Here is a 19699-nt window from a genome sequence, read left to right as displayed (position 1 = left end):
CATTCCACATTGTTTTGAATAACTATAATAAAAGTGGGTTGTCGTATTCTGTGTGGTGTTAAAAGCATTTCCTGCACACAGAAGCCTTCTTGTGCTCACTGCTGTTGCAGATTTGAGAGAAGGAAGCTGAGCATCTCGTGAAGTTTTCCCTCCAGTCACACTGTGAGTGAATCATTGCAAATAGACTCATCATGCTTCGCAAGCCCGTCTTCTACAAAATGACCTGATGAACTAAACTGCATTAACAATTCTCTTCTTGAGGGAAACTTATTTTTTGGTTAAAGTTGTTCTCCGTAAGATTTGAGATGCGTTGCTTCTAGCGGCCTCCTTGGTGGTAGTTGTAACTGCAGGCGAGCCTCTGGGACCTCATCTCCCAGAGTTCCTTTGGAAACTGAACAGTGTTGACTGTATGACGTCAGTTGATTGGCAGCTCTCATCTGCGTGATGCCTTCAAATGCTCCACAGTGAAAGGAGGTCCGTGGTTTTCCCTCGACGGCGGTCACTTTGCTTCTTGATGACTTTCCTTCTTCACTTCCATTAGTTTGTTGTTTCTTTTTCTTGGACTGGAAGTTGAATGGTCTTCTTTCTCTGGCTGTTGATCCTCCATTGTGAGTCAGCAGTAATGAAATGTACCTGGTCAAACACTAGAGGGAGCCTGACTCAGCAGTTGGAAGTTACAGATTTCCCATTCCAAGTAAACGCTGCATACTTCCGTGAGTAGCTCCACCTGCAGACCAACCGCTGCTGACTGACGTAGAAAGATAAAACTCATTTAGAGTTTAGCGGGAATGTCACCACAGACACTGAGCAAAGCAGCAAGTACAAGCACTTTCATTAGTGGGTCACATGATCAACCACCATTGTTTTAACTGACTCTTTGATAGATAGGAACTTAAAAGACAATTACATAGTACACATTTAATGATGTAAATTTAAACAATACAAAAAGCTATGATGTCACTTGGTTAGGTTTAGTGGAACATGGTTTGGCATTGAAGTTAAGAATGTGAAATGTAAATACGTAAATCTTTGTTTTCACACGGGACATGAACAGTGTCCTCCTGGGGGAAAGTCCTGCGTTTGTTTGAGACACCCCTTCACTCCGACCCTCCTCTGTCTGCAGACTTTAACAGACTATCATTAGAAATGAAGTCGGAATCGGCCAAAGACCAATCCAGGAGAAGATTGTTTCCCTCAAAACGTCGTTGACAACAAAGTTTCATTGTATGGAGACTTGGAGACCAGGCTGAGCTCAGATCAGAGCAGCGACATTGCTTTCCTGTCTGGAGCACACCCCCCGCCCAGTGGATGAATGCTATGACATTACATGTTGGTTATGACGTGTGTTGATTCCCCTCAGGCTGGGCGCAGCGCCGCCTCCCTTCCATGGACACGGACGACTTCGAGACGATCCACTCCAGTGCAGAGGAATCCTCCAACTCTTCAGAAGAGGAAGGAAACAATAAAAGTGTAGGTTAAAGTGTATTTAATAGTGAAACTGAAGAAAACCAAAACCTTCAAACCTTGGCCTGGCTCAACCCAACCCATTCTGGTCCTGCTGGGTCACATTCTAGCATCAGCTTCCCCCCTACGGCTCCACCCATTCTACACTTTCTCCTCTTACCACCAAATCCCCTTCTGCTAAATGATTTCTCATGGACATGCGTCTCGTTAGCAGCGGGCGCTGATGACTTGACATTTAAGAAAGGAGTGAGGAGAGACAGAAAGTGATGAGGATTATAGCAGCAGGTCTGATGGGTATGGCGTCCTTTCCAGATGCATTACAGTCTGTGTGACGTGTCCTAGATAAGCAGACACCCGGAACATGTGAGGACACACAGGACACAGGACACACTCTTTCAAGCAGTTTTACATCATGGTATATTCAAATGTTTCTGTGTATCAACAGAAAATGTTAATCAATGCAACCAGTGTTATTGGATCATTTAAATCCTGATTATGCACTATTACATGAAGTAAACACATTAATATGATACTTTACATACACTAGTTAACTGTATGAGGCTCACTGGGCTTTCAACTTACCCAACTGCAGCAATATTACATGGAAGTCAGGTGATGTAATATAAAGAGCAATTACGTGTGCGTAGGGAGGACGTTGCGTGGATGGAAGGGTCAAACTAAATGTACCTAACAAACATCGGATTGTGAAGACTTGAAACTAGAGATTGAGATCATAAACTCATGTTTACAATGTTAACTGAGATAATACATCAAGAGAGAAGTAGGACCATTTTCTTATAGACTTCTATACAATCAGAGAGGAGTTGCCCCCTGGTGGCCAGCAGAGATAATGCAAGTTTAAGGCACTTCAGTTCAGAGGTTGCCGCCTGGTGGCTACATGTAACACATTGCACCATTAAGTGCATGTAGACCATTTACAAGGACCGGATGGTTTGTCTGTCTCGAACAGATGATGTATGACAAACCAGGTTTCACTTAATTAACGTTAATTAGCTTCAGTTTATATAATCTGCTGTTGTTGACATTTGTCATTTTAAGCAGCAAAAGCGATGGTCAGCCAACATTCAGAAACTATTTATATTACTATTTATAAGCAGCTCCCCTCCTGGAACCAGATCCAACGTGGCTCTCTCTTTCTCTCTCTGCAGGGCGACAGCAGTCGTTTCCGGGTGCAGCTGACCTACGAGTCTCGTGAACCCAGAGACCTCTCTCTTGAGACGGGGGACCTGGTCCAGTTTCTGGAGGAAGCTGAGAACGGACACTGGTGAGTTTCAGCTCCACGGCTCGTTGCTGCTCATCGTTTCACTGGTTTGGTTGCAAATCTAAGTGGCTTTTCTCGTCTGCCAGTTCAAACATGTTTCATTCCTAAATATAGGTGCCAGAACACAACAAGACCAATAATCACATAGAAAACAAAAATAAACTCTTTGACATTGCATTACACTTTATTTAGGGCACTTGTGTTCACTCTAATTGCAGTGCAACTTCTGTTTCCACTCTCATGTGTAGAATGGGTTTTTTTTTTTTACTTCTCCTCAGGAGTTTATATTTTTGGCACATCTATTGTGGAATCACATTCTCCACGGCAGCAAAAGGACAAGAGTTTGTTTATCATTGTATGATGTTTCGATTTGTTCTTTAGTCCCGGTGCATTCAGCATTTCATTGGGGAAAACTCGGCTGCAGAGCTGGATACTAAACTGTCACATAATTGCAACAGAGGAAGGGAAATATTACTGTATATATTATGTTTTTGATCACGAAATATAGATTTGATCAGCAGCCAAAGGCTTCCGAAGACTGTTGGTTAAACGAGTATGAGCTGTCGCGTCTTACAACATGTAAATGTGATCAACTATATAGTGAATTCAGCTGTATTCAAACCGTACCGTGTACCAGTGAAAGGGGAGCAGGACAGCAGGAAGGGACAGCAACAGGGGAATCTATCAGGTTTTTACAATACCTTCAACTTTATGTAATATACCTTCAGTCTCTCTAACAGAACAATTGCAAACTGCAATTGAATAGAGGAAAGGTTCTATTACTGGGGAAATGTCGTGTTTCTTTCAGCCGTCTCACCATGCCAAATAGAGGTGGACTTTCAATGCTTTGAATGAAATATTAGGCCAACAGAGGAACATTTACCCAACTATATGACTTTTCTTTGGGGAATAGTATAGTAGAACAAACAACATTATATATATACTGTAAAGCATCTGTATGAGGCTCACTGGGCTTTCAACTTACCCGACTGTAGCAATATTAGACGCTACTAGATGGAAGTCAGGTGATGTAAAAGGAAGTAGGGCTATTCAATATTGGCTTCACTTTCAGAACTGAAGGTTGCCTCCTGGTGATGATTTAGGAAAAAAAATGGGATTAATATTTCAGTCCTCTATTTGACTTATTGTAAAGCCTTTGACAGCTTACGGTGGTGGAGTTCTGTCCCAGCTGTCCAGACAAGTTAGAAGCTTCAAACATTACATTCAAACTGTTGGCAGTTCGACAGAATGCGACAGGATCAGGACCTTTTCAGAGCAGTTGTTTCATTTTGATGCTGGACCGTGTTAACTGGTGGCTCGTAGTAACTCATGTAAATGGTCGGCGGAGATTATGAACACGGATGCATTTCAAATGGATTTGACACCTCCATGTTCTGTTCTCACCACGAGCAACCACAGATGCTCAGAATTGTTCACTGTAAGGTAACTTGCTAGGTTGTCCACCTGCTAATGTATTCTACCCGCTCACTAATAACACAGGAAAGTCAATTAATTCCATTTGCAGCCACCATTTTTGGTGGTTAATGCCCCTTTAAAGCTTAACAAGCTATTGCCGAACTGTGTGCACACACTTACATCATCATTGTTTACAAACTGTGAAAGCGTATAAATAAAAGATGAATGTGTTATTTTAATATTCAGCATCAGTGGCTGCTTGGTGGGGGCTGGGCGCCGCTGCGAGGGTCTTACTGGTGGACTGTTGAACAATGGGATACCTTGTTTGATGGGTTTGGTACTGCTGCCGCTACATGCACACACACTACGATATTTAAGAAAGGTTCATGACAACAGTCATACTGTGATCACAGAGCTGGATAAAGGCTGTTTCAGTGTTGAATTAAGCAGCTAATCATAGCAGTACAATATACTTTCATAGACTGTTGGTGCAAAAGCATACAAGCAACTTAAAACACAATCACAAGTTTTCCAAACTGCTTTGTGGTGCCGACATACAGCTGTCTTATGGCCATTAAGTCTGCACACGTGCATTTCTAGAATCTAGGATTAAACATATGTTCATGTTGGGTGGGCAAACCAGACATTACAAAAGATAATAACCCTATCTGCTCTCGAGCAGCATGTTGTGCAACGATAGCTATATAGATCGTCAACCTGTTCTGATCTGCTGCTCAATGCAGCCTGACGGAGCCACAGTGAAGTCGTACGTTGACTTGAGAAGAGCTGCGTGGAAGATGGCCGCCCAGCTAACTTACACCAGAACATGTGCTGTGCTGAGGCATTAGTGTTAAAATAAATAAATAAATACACATCATAACATCAAAGAAAATCCCTGAGGATTCCAAATCAACCCACTCACGCAATAATAAAATAATATAAGATTAGAAGATGAATAAGATTTTAGTACCAATAGAAAACTTCCAGAATGTTGCTTGTTTATAATGGTAACAAATTAATTTGACCATTTTGCACACAAAAAACTCCACTAAAACAACAACAAAAGAAAACTACCACAATTAAACTAACCTGGCTTTAATGATGACAATGAAAAGTTGATGGCAATACCGTGTTATAGAGGGATAAATCTGAGTGTGTATATAAGTGTCGTCTGTGTATAACTGAAAAAAAAAAAATACATTTCTGGAATATCATTAATAAAAATCAAGAAAAGCAATGCCCTTAAAATAGATCCCTGTGGTACACCCTTCTCTATAGTTCAATCATGTGATTGACTGTTTGTTTCAGCTTAAAGGTTAGTGCCTTTAAATCTTAGGTGAAGTGCTTATTCTACATATCACCAAAATATATGATGTTACCATGATCATTTCGAAGAAATGTGTTCAGTGTCCAACCAGTAGTCGATGGAGGTGGCTGGTTGGCGGGTGAGCAGTTGATCCAAAAGGTTTTAAAAGTCATCATCTGGTAAAGGATTTACTGTATCGAAGGTGTTCATCAACCTGCAGCTGTGTTATGGTCATTCTCTGCTGTGGACCAGCTTGATGGGCCTCATCAGAGCCAATGTTTGACTAGAAATCAGACCATGTGACCCTAATAGCGCTGTGTGCTACCTGCTCCTCTGTTATTTGGAACGCACTAATCAGCTCGTTGAAAATAGTGCATTTTATTCATGCAGCATTTAACATCACATGATGCAGCACCAACACATCGCTAACACAGGGCTTTAATTTAAATGTACAAATTACAATAATGGGCTGCACGGTGGTGTAGTGGGTAGCACTCTCGCCTCACAGCAAGAGGGTCCTGGGTTCGATTCCCGGGTCGGCCTGGGTTCCTTCTGTGTGGAGTTTGCATGTTCTCCCCGTGTTAGCGTGGGTTCTCTCTGGGTTCTCCGACTTCCTCCCACAGTCCAAAGACATGCAGGATGGGGATAGGTTGATTGGTGACTCTAAATTGCCCGTAGGTGTGAATGTGAGTGTGAATGGTTGTCTGTCTCTTCATGTTGGCCCTGCGATAGACTGGCGTCCTGTCCAGGGTGTACCCTGCCTTCGCCCAATGACAGCTGGGATTGGCTCCAGCCCCCCCGTGACCCTAAATACAGGATAAGCGGTAGAAAATGGATGGATGGATGGATGGATGGAAATTACAATAATACCAGTGCAAATTGGCATTAAGGCTTTAAGTCTCCACCAGCGATATTTCTTCCCAAATCCTCTGATTGTCTGTTCCTACTCTGACACCACGCCGGTGATGAGATCCAGAGGTTTGCGCCAACTTCAGGTGCATTTCAATATCAAATGATCTGTCAGCAGTGCACTATAATACTCCCCTCAACAGTGTTTTTACTGACTGAACATGATCAGACGATGTTCTCCTTGTTAGATGAACATGTGAATTGTGGGATGTGGAGATTAATTCACTTCTGTGTCAGATCCGTAGGTGTGCATGTGACTCGATGTTTGTCAACTTTGTCAAATGTTGAGATTTACATGAGGAGCTCCTTAGAAAAGCAGCTGTTCCTTCAGATGAAGCACAATGAAGCCCGACACAACAAAGAGATGGGTTTTTTTTTTATTGCTGCAAGAGCAAAAACAAACAGTAGTGATATGGATACGATGGGCCCTAGTTTCGTGGCGCAGCGCAGGGCGGTGCAGGGTGGCGGAGCCGGCGTAATGCAAGTTTCGACCCGTGCAGCCTTGCGCACGGTCAGTTTGGCAGTTTGGTGGATCGCCTGCGCCAAGATGGGTGTGGCGGCGCAGCAGGGGGAGGCGTCACAGATTCAGCTTGGCGTAGCGGAAGTTTCGTGGCAAAAAGCCTCGCTGAGACTGCGCCGAAAGCTCGCCAGCTCTAACCTGGTCTACTCTTGGCGTAAGGCGAATTACAGCTGGCGGAGTGGCAGTTTGGCTGACCGGCGCACAGTGCGTACACGTCACCAAGACCTCACAGGCAGGTTTCCACAGTTCCAGGCACATTTAAATGCAATAAATAATCACAACAAGCACTATTTAATGCAACTAATTGAATCAACACGTGAATTTATATTTATATAGATTGTCCCGTCACATCTGACGTCAGATCAAAGGCGGATGGCACGCGTAACAGAAACTCAGCCTCTCGGACCAAAACATCTCCCTCTCTCTCTCCTGTTTTTTATAATATCGGCATTGTTATTATTATGATACGCACGTGATGAGCGTGGTGGGAGCGGCGGCGCTGCTTCTGTCATCGGGTTGTCAAGTGACGGATCTTGCACTGAACCTCCCCTAATGCATTAAAGGAGAGGAGAGGAGCTCATTTGATTGGTGAAGATCTGAATCGGCTGTATTAATCCCAGTCCACGCCTCGTCTCCGCCTTGTCTCCCACTCACGCCTTCTTCTCCTCCCTCTTTCCCACTTGCGCGGGTGGGCGAGACGGGAGGTGACCAGGCTTAGTCAGCTGCACGCTGACTAAGCCTGGTCTACGAAACTAGGGCCTGATGTGTACAACAACAAAAATAACAAAACATGTGAAACAATGTAAAAAAAAACAACAGCTTAATAGCTCGGTACATTTATGAGGGAAAAAACTAACAAAAAAAGAAAACAAACAATCATCAAGTAGTTTTGCAGACTAAACCTAAGAGACGCCAATGGGTCATGACCAAGTGTCAATATGTAATGAGCATAGACTGAGCGTAACCATGGTGATGTCACCCATTGGTTTGTGGACTACGGTTTTGAAGCATCAAGTTATTTGCATCTTGGCCGCCAAACAGACAGTTAGAGGATTGGAAATAAGGGGAGACTTAAAGCCTTAATGCCACAATTTGCACTGGTATTATTGCCGTTTGTAGCACAGCTGGAGGAACCCAGAATAAAGTATTTGACTGTGATTTAGTATCAATAACCAAATGAAAAGGAGGCTGAAAAAACCATAATGATGGTGATCATTTATCAGTCCAAAGTCATGCTTTGTTAGGTCTGTCTGGAAGACCACAAGCTAACTACTTTTAAAATGCTTGTTTTCTGAATGGGGTCTGGTTGTTGGGTGCTAGGCTATGCTAACATTGTAGCTGCTCCATCATTTACATTTACATTTACATTTAGGTCATTTAGCAGACGCTTTTGTCCAAAGCGACTTACAATAAGTACATTTGTCAAAAGAAGGAAACAAGGAAACCACAACGAATCATTGCCGATAAAGTAAGAGCTAAAAGTAGAACAAGTGTTAGGTCCTCATCTGAGTAAAGTAGTAGTTCAAGAGCAACAGTGCTACGATCAGAGTGCTATAGGTAAGGGTTTTTTTTTTTTTTTTTTTGGGGGGGGGGGGGGGGGTCATGCTAGTCGAGGTGAAGTCTGAACAGGTGAGTCTTGAGCCTTTTTCGGAAAATGGCAAATGACTCAGCTGTCCTGACATTAGTCGGGAGTTCGTTCCACCACTGAGGCGCCAGAACAGAGAAGAGTCTGGACTTTGCTGAGCGACATTTGTTTGATTTCAGCGATGGTGGTACCAGCCGGCCAGCTGAAGTAGAGGAGCGAAGTGCTCGCTTCGGGGCATGAGGTTTGACCAGTGTTTGAAGGTAGATGGGTGCCGTTCCATTGATGGTCCTGAAGGCCAGTGTCATCGTCTTAAATTGGATGCGTGCTGCAACAGGGAGCCAGTGGAGGTCATGGAGGAGGGGGGTCACATGGGAGAATTTGGGTAGATTGAAGATAAGGCGTGCTGCAGCGTTCTGGATACGCTGCAGTGGTTTAATCGCATAGGCCGGGAGTCCGGCCAGGAGAGAGTTGCAGTAGTCAAGGCGGGAGATGACCAGTGCTTGGACCAAGAGTTGCGTTGCGTCCTTTGTGAGGAGGGTCCGAATCCTGCGGATGTTGTAGAGGGCAAATCTGCAGGATCGGGCCACAGCAGTGATGTTGGGGGTGCAGGATAGTTGGTCATCGAGGATTACACCCAGGTTCCTCGCAGTTTACGACGGCAATACTGTGATGCCATCATCACTCCAAATAAGGTAATCTAGACATAAATATGGCAGAGACCTTGTTGTTTGGACCACAGATAGTCTCTGGTTTCTCCACATAGTCTGGTCTGGTCTCTGGACTAATGTGGACTACTATCGTAGACCTCTGGGGGACCACAGACAGTCTCTGGTTTCTCCACATACTCTGGTGTCATGCAAATTTCATGTTCCAGTTGAAATATGGTGCAAATTTTGCAAAGGCACAATGTAAAACATATCTGTGTAGACTATCTGTGAGTTATGGATTGAAGAACAAGGACAGAACACGGTTCTGTTACCACGTTGAAGGAAACCAAAGGCCAAGGGCAGTTAAGACATCAAAACAATATAGAGTTTTTAGAAACTCATTATAATGAAATGTTCAGAATATTTTGTCCATCTCCTGTATATTTATACAATTTATACAATCACTTAATCCCCCACAGCCACAAATCAGACTGTAGACTATAGGTTTTAGGTTGTAGTTCATTGTGCAGAGAGTTGTCAGTAGATTATTTAAGCTTATTATGACTCATTGAGTCTTCAAGCGTGCTTTTATTAAAATATATATATATATATATATATATATATATATATATATATACCTTGCAAGACCTTGTTAAGTTGATAAAGAATGAACTAATATATCTCAGGAGAATGAAAGGTGTTACAACTCTAAAACTAGGAGTAACATGAACTAAATATATTCTTCCAAAGAAAAACTTGATATAATATAGCATAGATGCCATAAGAATAAAACAACAAATGTGACTGTGAAAACTCTAATTTTTAATAATCATTGCATATATTGAACACAAAACACTCACGAAGGCTGAACCAAAAAATAACAAAATCACACTGCAGTTATTTGGACAGTTATCACAATGATCATTCTTACTTATAGAAAACGTATTCTATGTAGGCAAATGCTTTATTTAGACAACATTTCACATTTTTAAAGCTTCTACTGTTAACTGAAAAGAATATTTTGTTTTATTGAAAATAGGTGCATTTTGGCATCATACTGAAACAAAATTGACAAGTTCCATACATACGTCCTGTACACATAGGTGTACCCTCAAACAAACAACACCTTGGACTGTGCCTTTAGACCCTGAAGAGCATTCATGGGTATAGAAACTGGATGGATGGGCCTTACAATATAATACAGTGTAATACAACAACACCATAAGTTTCAGATATTGAGTAGAATCCATCCTCTCTGACAGCATATGGGGAGAAATCGAAATCACGCTTCAGAAAGGCCATAAGTGATGCGGCTGTGGTAGATTGTATGATTGCATCAGTGTTGATGATATGATGGGGGTTTCCATAAGGAAAGCCTTTTTTTCCCCCACTTCCTCCGCTGTTATCTATCATCATTACCCATAACCACAGCTTCCCTGGTTAAAAGTCTGTGGAGAGTTTGGTCCACATTAATCAGCCGAGCCGGAGAAAGGAAATGAGAGGAGTGCAACAGCTGCTCCTCTGCTGCCCCGTTCTCGCTCCACAAGGATTAAAGGCTCAGTGTGGCTCGTTTGGAATTAAAATTTCATTCACTATAACATTACCCTCATGAAGCAGTGGGGGATACAACAACAAAACGTGTGACTAATATTCTATTGCCGAATATGGGGGGGGGGGGGTTGAAGACAAAATGGCTCGAGATGAATAATACATCTGTTTCATTTGCCACACCACAAACATTTATCCCCTTCGCCAGAAAAACAGAGCCTCTGGATTCTACTGCTGAAAGAGTGTTTTGGTCTAATGCAAGCTCTGGAAGTGACTAATACTCTTTGAGATAAAAGCTCAACTTGCTTTGAATATGCTCATTTATCCTCAGCTCATGCATATTTCATCCCTTAAAACCGTCTCCTGTCGTCTGCCTTTATGGGTTCACACTCGTCTCCCCTCCTCGCTTAAGGAACATGTAGAATTCCTAAGTTCTCTCTTTTTCTCTTTAGCTTTTTTACTGGGTCAAAGTTAATGTGCAGTTTTACAGACTGAACTGTGCTGCTGTGTGTCGATGCCCCCTCGTGTACGCTGCATGCGGCGCACGGCTTCGTGTTCATGCATTTGTGTATGTTGATATGGATTTAGGTTTTTGGTCTGTGGCGCTGTGGGCTTGCTGTTGGCAATGTGTGGTATATTTGTACTGGAAACACATCCGACCACATGCTGTCAGCACTAGTCACAAGTCACTGTCATACACTGGATATTAGGAGTGGACGTGGTCACTGTGACGTGGACTGCTGTTTTGAAATTCAGCATTTTGACCGTCCCCATTTTGTTTTTTTACAGTCTCCATCTTGATTTTTGGCCAATAACATTGGGTCCATTTACAGCAGGGGTGCCCAACTCCGGTCCTGGAGAGCCCCTGTCCTGCATGTTTTAGGTTTCTCCCTGCTCTTACACACCTGATTCTAATGATGTGCTCGTTATCAAGCAACTGAAGCTCGTCACAGGTTTGAAAATCGTTCGAATCAGGTGTGTTAGAGTAGGGAGAAACCTAAAACATGCAGGACAGGGGCTCTCCAGGACCGGGGTTGGGCACCCCTGATTTACAGTCTAACAAGCTAAGATCTTAAAGTGCCATGACTGAGAAATGTACAGTTAATCTGGTTTTTGACCCTCAACCATCTTGGTTTTTGACTGTCACCATCTTGGTTTTTGACTGTCACCATCTTGGTTTTTGGCTGTCACCTTCTTGGTTTTTGACCCTCAACCATCTTGGTTTTTGGCTGTCACCATTTTGGTTTTTGACCTTCAACCATCTTGGTTTTTGGCTGTCACCATCTTGGTTTTTGACTGTCGCCATCTTGGTTTTTGACCCTCAACCATCTTGGTTTTTGGCTGTCACCATCTTGGTTTTTGACTGTCCCCATCTTGGTTTTTGACCCTCAACCATCTTGGTTTTTGACTGTCGCCATCTTGGTTTTTCAGTCACCATTTTGATTTTTGGCCAATGTTATGAATTGGTAGCAATGCAATATTCATATAGGGTCCATTTAATAGATAGGTTAAGATGATTTAATAGATTAAGATGATACTTAATTAGTCCCACGGCTGAGAAATGTACAATATTACAGCAGGAAAGAGGAAAGTGCAACAACAAGAGACAAAACAGAACAAAAAAAAGTCAATATTTAATCAATAAGTAAACAACTTAATACAAAACTGTTATCGTGGACAGACTGAGTGGTTGAATTCATGTTATACACATATGAACTAGTATACATGAAATGTCGACAGAATTGCACGGTGGTGTACATTTGTATTGTTTTTGCATATGCATGGGTAAGTGAATGAGTGAATTATGGTCAGTTTGGGGTGTGTGTGGTGTATTTGGTTGCAGTGTATTACGCAGGAAGGAAGGACTCTACTTCACACACCGTGGTCACACACCGTGGTCACACACAGTGGCGCCGCCAGGATTCAATTTCAATGTACGCACAGAAACGGCAAAATACAACAACAAATGGAAAAATACTTTTTTAAGACGTAGGGCCCTAGTTTCGTAGACCAGGCGCAGTCAGCTTTCAGCGCACCTGCGCCACGCCGACGGGGTGTGTCCACCTGGACTTTGCAAGTTTCGTGCACCGTGCAGGCTAGTCCAGGCACACCTCCCGTCTCGCCCACCGGCGCAAGTGGGAAAGAGGGAGGAGAAGAAGGCGTGAGTGGGAGACGAGGAGGAGACGAGGCGTGGACTGGGATTAATACAGCCGATTCAGATCTTCACCAATCAAATGAGCTCCTCTCCTCTCCTTTAATGCGTTAGGGGAGGTTCAGTGTAAGTTCCGTCATTTGACAACCCGATGACAGAAGCAGCGCCGCCGCTCCCACCACGCTCATCACGCGCTGTGCGCGCGTATCATAATAATAACAATGCCCATATGATAAAAAACAGGAGAGAGAGAGGGAGATGTTTTGGTCCGAGAGGCTGAGTTTCCGTTACGCGTGCCATCCGCCTTTGATCTGACGTCAGATGTGACGGGACAATCTATATAGATATAAATTCACGTGTTGATTCAATTAGTTGCATTAAATAGTGTTTGTTGTGATTATTTATTGCATTTAAATGTGCCTGGAACTGTGGAAACCTGCCTGTGAGGTCTCGGTGACGTGTGCGCACTGCGCGCCATCAGCCAAACTTCCACTCCGCCAGCTGTGATTCGCATTGAATGAATGGACTTTATTTACGCCTTGCGCCGAGAGTAGACCAGGTTGGAGCTGGCGAGCTTTCAGCGCAGTCTCGGCGAGGCTTTTTGCCACGAAACTTCCGCTACGCCAAGCTGAATCTGTGACGCCTCCCCCTGCTGCGCCGCCACACCCATCATGGCGCAGGCGATCCACCAAACTGCCAAACTGACCGTGCGCAAGGCTGCGCGGGTCGAAACTTGCATTGCGCCGGCTCCGCCACCCTGCGCTACGCCACGAAACTAGGGCCCAAAATCTAATGTTTTCAGTATCAGTGAAATCAGTAGCGTATATCATGGTGATAGGCCCCGGTGCAAATATTTTTTTTGTGCCCTCCATCCCCGCCCTAAACACAAGCGCACGCTTGTCAGCACTCCACGCACGCACACACACGCTTGGACACACACGCACAGTACGGTATGATAACTCTCCCGGCCCGGGGAGAGAGACATGCATCGGCTCGGCCCACAGTGCTCAGCAGCAGAGAGGTGACAAGACTGTATTGTGTAGTGGAGAGGGACCAACACACGCTATGCGCAATTGCGCACACACGCGCGATAGTCCTCTCAAATGCGGCTGCGTCTCTCCAGGTCACTGTGTGAGCGAAAGAAAAGCTTTGACTTGCTTGGGCAGACGTTGTTTGGTGTCACCCGCTGAAATTTAAATATCTAGCCCACCTTCAAAAAAAGTACGCACAGTGCGTACAGGATTCCGGCTGGCGGCGCCACTGGTCACACAAGCATACTTATGATTGCTGGCTTTCTTCAAAAATATACACATCAGAAGCACTAAAGTGCTGCATCATCTTCTGATGGTCAGAGTCGTGACAATGCAGGATTGCAATCACCAAAACTGTCCAATCAACAAGTTACCTGAAATCAGTATTTCCATGTTTCCTCCTCTTGGTTGGTTTGTGTGTTGTGGTGCATTTTCACTGTTGTCCAAAACTTCTTTTCTCATATGTGTAATATTAACCAAGGCTTCTCTAGGAAATAAGGAAGCTGTGTATTTATTGTATTCATCTGTCTCATGTTCTAGGCTAGTGAAGAACCTTTTAACAGAGGAGACGGGGCTGGTCCCGTCCACTATACTGCAAACAGCATCTGAAGGAGGTCACTCATGAAGTAACACTGCTCCTTCTGACTAACCACAGCAGTACTACCCTGCTCCTCAACCTCCTCAGCTGCTGCCTTTCTCTCTCTCTCTCTCTCTCTCTCTCTCTCTCTCTCTCTCTCTCTCTCTCTCTCTCATGGCGGCTTGGCCTTGAGGGATTGGGTGGGTTTGGGTGGGACGGGGCGGGCCGCTGCTCTGGGAGACAGGGTTCAGGCTGGACGGAGGGGGACGGACCAGCTTTGGCTTGTTGAGTTGAATAAGTAGAGCATGATGTCACTGATTGCAGCACATACACTCTGCTACACTCCCCTCGTGATTTCTCTCTCACTCACTGCTGGAAGAAAAATGTAGATTTCAAGGCCATGTTTGATTATTTCAGTAGCTTGAACATGCCTTGTTTACTCTTTTTTTTATGTACTTTTTGGCATATCATAGTCAACAACCGTCATCCTTTTGACATTTCTGTAAACCAAAGATATGTTTAATGTTTTCACTTTTTAAATATCTGTTTTTTTACATTGAGGCCGTATATGGAGCGCCCGCTGTGGAACGTTTCGTGGTATATACCAAGTAGAAAGAGCAAGGAAGTAAATGTGAAAGGGACTTGCATTTATAAAGCAAGTTTTATTTCACAGCTCAACATTCACCCAATCAATCATACATTCATCCACTCATACACTGATGGCAGAGGATGCCATGCAAGGTGCCACCTGCCCATCCAACAGAGTCTCACAGCAGCTAGTCTACCAGTTTGTGGAGGCGGACACACATTTTCACTCAGCACGACTTCTTCACAAATGTATTACAATCGGAAGTAAACTTCCATGTTATTGTCGGGACATTACACAGTTTCAGGACAATGTTGTGGTTGAACTTAAATGAACTACAATTCACGTCAGGCAACAAAACAAAGGTGAGGTTGACATTGGGAGCGCGGTGATTTTCTTACAGGACAGTGACTCCTGTCTGTCTCCTGTCTGGCTTCACCGTCCCGTCTTACCCTCCGTCCCCCACCACGTCCTCCCTTCCATGCTGGTTGGGAGGCTGCTTCTTGGCGTTTGTTCAGGTCTTGCTTGTTTTGCTATGGAGCTCTCTCTCCCCCTCTTCACAACAACTATCCCTCCCTTCTTGCTCTTCTTTCCTCCTCCGTTGATCTATTTCTTTTTCAGTGTTGGAGTTTGTCTCCACAACTCCACGCTCTGGCAGCTGAGCTTCAGTATTTTGGTGAAGTGAAGCCCATTAAGGGACTTCTTCACCCATCTGTGTTGATTGCCCTTGTCTACCTTCCCTATAAATCTTTATGCACTCTACTGGCTGACATCGTTGCAGATATGGAACACCTCGCTATTATGTCTCCGTGTTTTACACTCCTATTAAAGTGGCATTGTTTGGCGTGTTGTGTTTTATTGGCACTGCAGTGTGGCTGTGCATCCCGTTTGTGTTTGATTGCCACAGAATGGCCACATGCTTGTTGTTGGAATATGATATAATAAAGTACCAGATTGTATTTAAAGTTGAAGCTGACTTGAATCTTTCTTGTTTTTTTTTTTCTGTAGATATCTTCAGTGATCTGTGTACAGCAGCCCTCTCCGACTCGGACGACAATGAAGCCAGGACGTGGGGAGGCGTGTCTCAGGACAGCAGATAAACATGGAAGACTATCGGAGCACACCCACGATTTTTCAACTGTATCAACAGCTATTCATTTTCTACTTGTAGGTCTTCCTGTTGGACTACAAATATGGCCTGCTATTGATTTCCATGTCAGAGATGTGAGCAAACCTCTTGAAGGAGCTGGAACTTTAACAAGCCTGAATGCCACAGTGGGAAAAGCCATATCAGACTTTTTATTCAAGGAAGCAGCAGCGTTCAGCCGTCAGTGGAGAAGTGAAAAGTGCACGGATGTGGACACAGAACTTTACAGCCAAAGTTGGAGGAATTCAGATTACGGACTGGAGAAAGGCAATCCTCGGGTGGTTGGGCTGAAAACCTGAAAACTCAAGTCCTCTTTCTGACTTGGCTGATATGAGACGAAGTGATGATTTCCGTGTGCTGGTTAGGAGCGGGCCTTGGCAACGTGCCTTGGCAACATGCCTTGGCAATGTGCCTTGCTTTGCTGCTACACTGCTTTGCTGCTACGCTGAAGTCAAACTCTCTGAGAGCAGCTTCTGCCTCTGCTGCCCACTTCAACTCTTCAGGTTCAAACGACAGACTTTTAACAGTAACTGCAGCTTCCAAGAACCTGAACCTTGTCCTTCTTGACTTTCACACACACACTCACACACGCACACACACACACACCCACATGCACATAATATCATTACATTACATCAAATCTCATGGCCTCAACATGGCCATTCTCACACCCTGTAGACTTGCAAAATATCTGTGTTATTACAAGTGGTTGAGCGATATCTCCCACTAATATTTTAATTCATAACCGGTTATAAAATACATTTATTTTAAAAATGGTTTTCATATTTCTGGAAATAACTTGAATTATGTGCTTATATTGTGTGCTATACGGATATCATCTTTTGTCTTGGACCTACACTTTTGTCTTTTTGGCGTAGACAGTCCATGACATCATACCTGGGGAGGTTAACAGTCAGACTGGTCCATGCAGTTACTCGGCTACAAGTGATGGTTGACAAGCGGAGAGTAAAAACAGAACTACACGTCAAACAATGTGACGTCTGCAGCTGTCCGTGCACATCGGCTTTTTTAGCAGTCGGTCTTCACCAACTTGGGAGTAAAATAACGGGGTCAATTTTCTGCATCTGGACTAGTTTGTCACTTTCTGCTGCATCCCAGAACCAGGTTTGTAAACGAGCCGTAAAACTACAACAAATGAGCTAAAAGAGGCAAAAAATGAATAGAACTGACTGTGAGTGCAGAATTGAGTGACATTTTTCTGTCGATTTGTCATTACAAGTTACACGCCTTTCACATTACACATTTGACCCATTGCTCATATACAATTCAGTGATTTGTGCTTTAAAAGAAAAAGGAGGAAATCTCATTCTAAAATAATTTCCTTCATCAGCTAATAACAGCTTAGTTATTTTCCAACAGAAAATGACTTTGAGAAATGAATCAATCATAGAGTGTTGAGTCATTATACATGCAGAGTGAATAGCAGACAGAAGAAAAAACAAAAGTGCTTTTGATGTAAATGAAGCATTACTGCAGCACATGACTTCATCCCATGAATGGTTTGGTTAAGTAAACAGGGTTTCAGGGTATCTCTGTGACATGTTCTGCTACTTGGATTCAACTCTACATAATGGGATTTTTACATGCAGGCTTGTTTGAGAACATGAGAGGGACGGCCTATCGATTAAAGCTTACGTCATGTCAACATCGTGCATGTTCTCGTATATGAATCATACTCAAATCCCAGTCTTCCAAGCGTGCTGGGGCTGAGGAAGCGTACCGTTCTTAAGTACAGAACGGAGCATCACACTAATCAAACAATCCGGACTTTAGCCTCCATGGTGCCTGGGCGGTGTACGGTTGGTGTAGTGGGAGTTGCTGCATGCCATCTATATCTATATCTATAGGCACATAGATACATCTTCAAGCACTGTGTCTTCACCGAAACACTCATATACTCAATTCAGATGCTATCCAGGGAATCAGACATCTAGATTCAAGATAGCAACAACGTTGCACTTATTACCCTGTAAACCATTGGAAGTAAACCAATTTCCAATTGCTAATATTCAGAACACAAATTCATTCACACAGATGTCTTCATGTCCTGTTGATTCATCTCCCCGTACATAAAGCATCGGCTCGCAGTCTTCACACATACTTGATCCGACATCAGATTGATTGTATACTAATCTTCAAAGGATCTGGTCACTGGGTCATTTTGCTGAATCCTTGCAACAGCTGAGCTGTGCAACAGTGTGAGCTATTACAACAATGCGAAAGCTATTATACCAATGTTTTTGTTACTGAGATATTAGCATTTGTTAGCAATGTGTGTGCATCACAACCCCTGAGTCAGAGAGGCTGAAAAGTAGCAAGTAGAGTCAGGAAACTGGCTATTTGCTGCAAGTGATTTTTCAGGTAAATGATTTCTTTAGCAAGCAGTGCCTCGTCTCGGCTGTTTCCTAACATCAGCTGTACCGGTTTCACCGTCTCCGAGAGTATAATAGCACTGTATACTGAAGGCTCATTCAAGGAGCAGGAAGGGAGGACATTTTGGTCAATGTAAATAAACATCAGTGTTAGTATAATATTGTACATATTTTAGGGTAAATATCCATTTTCTGTATGACTGCTGTATTAAGTTACACCATTTTCCCTCAGAGGCTTTTCAGCATCACATTGCATTTCTACTGACTGATTGAATTCTATGGAATGTTCACTGATCTGAAATGTGAAACATCACATCATAGGAAGGTTTATGTAACGTGTTGGAAAAGGAAAGAACAGAATCCAAAAAATATATCAAAAGGCTAAATATTCATTATGCCCAAATGCATGTCAGAATGTAAGACTTGGTTCCTCTTTGAAGGAACATCAAAAAGTAACTGGACTCAGTCTTTTAAAACACATCAGAGGTTAAGAACCGCTAGTTTGATAATCAATTTAAATAATGAATACATGATGGATGGATGGATGGATGGGGGGGTGGATGGATGGGTAGATGGATGGATGGATGGATGGATGGTTGGGGGGTGGATGGATGGGTAGATGGATGGCTGGATGGATGGATGGATGGATGGACGATGATGGATGGTTGGTTGGTTGGTTGGTTGGTTGGTTGGTTGGTTGGATGATGGATGGATGGGTGGATGGATGCATTATGGATGGATGGATGGGTGGATGGATGGATGGATGATGATGGATGGTTGGTAGTTGGTTGGATGATGGATGGATGCATTATGTATGGTTGGTTGGATGATGGATGGGGGATGGCTGGGGGATGTATGTAAGTATGGTTGGTTGGATGATGGAGGCATGATGGATGGAGGATGTATGTATGGTTGGTTGGATGGTGGATGGATGGACAGGAATATAGATAGATATGTTGACTCTGTAACGGGTTTACCATCTGTAACAGAAGTCAGAACTCTATTAAAAGTCCTATACATTAATATTCATCTGAAATTAAAGAAACACTCTCTTGAACATGCTGTACATTATTTATGTTGCCCTAAATGCAAAATATTGTATCTTTGTAAAGAAATATTTCTATTGTACTGCATCC

At 43.4% G+C, this 19699-nt stretch overlaps 1 protein-coding gene across 3 annotated transcripts in view; it reads left to right on the top strand.

Annotated features, from left to right (window-relative positions):
- mcf2l2 (MCF.2 cell line derived transforming sequence-like 2) overlaps positions 1-18988 on the top strand; it is a 143665-nt gene extending 124677 nt beyond the window's left edge. For all 3 annotated transcript variants that reach the window (XM_084011542.1, XM_084011544.1, XM_084011543.1), the window contains 4 exons: positions 1361-1470; positions 2634-2749; positions 14401-14474; positions 16032-18988. In XM_084011542.1, coding sequence (XP_083867668.1) covers positions 1361-1470; positions 2634-2749; positions 14401-14474; positions 16032-16123 — 392 coding nt within the window. In that variant the 3' untranslated portion in view covers positions 16124-18988. The remainder of the gene's footprint in view (positions 1-1360; positions 1471-2633; positions 2750-14400; positions 14475-16031) is intronic.
- The last annotated feature ends 711 nt before the right edge of the window (positions 18989-19699 follow it).

The sequence above is a fragment of the Eutrigla gurnardus genome (genome assembly GCF_963514095.1).
Source record: "Eutrigla gurnardus genome assembly, chromosome: 6".
Lineage (NCBI taxonomy): Eukaryota > Metazoa > Chordata > Actinopteri > Perciformes > Triglidae > Eutrigla > Eutrigla gurnardus.
This window is presented reverse-complemented; position numbering and strand designations above follow the sequence as displayed.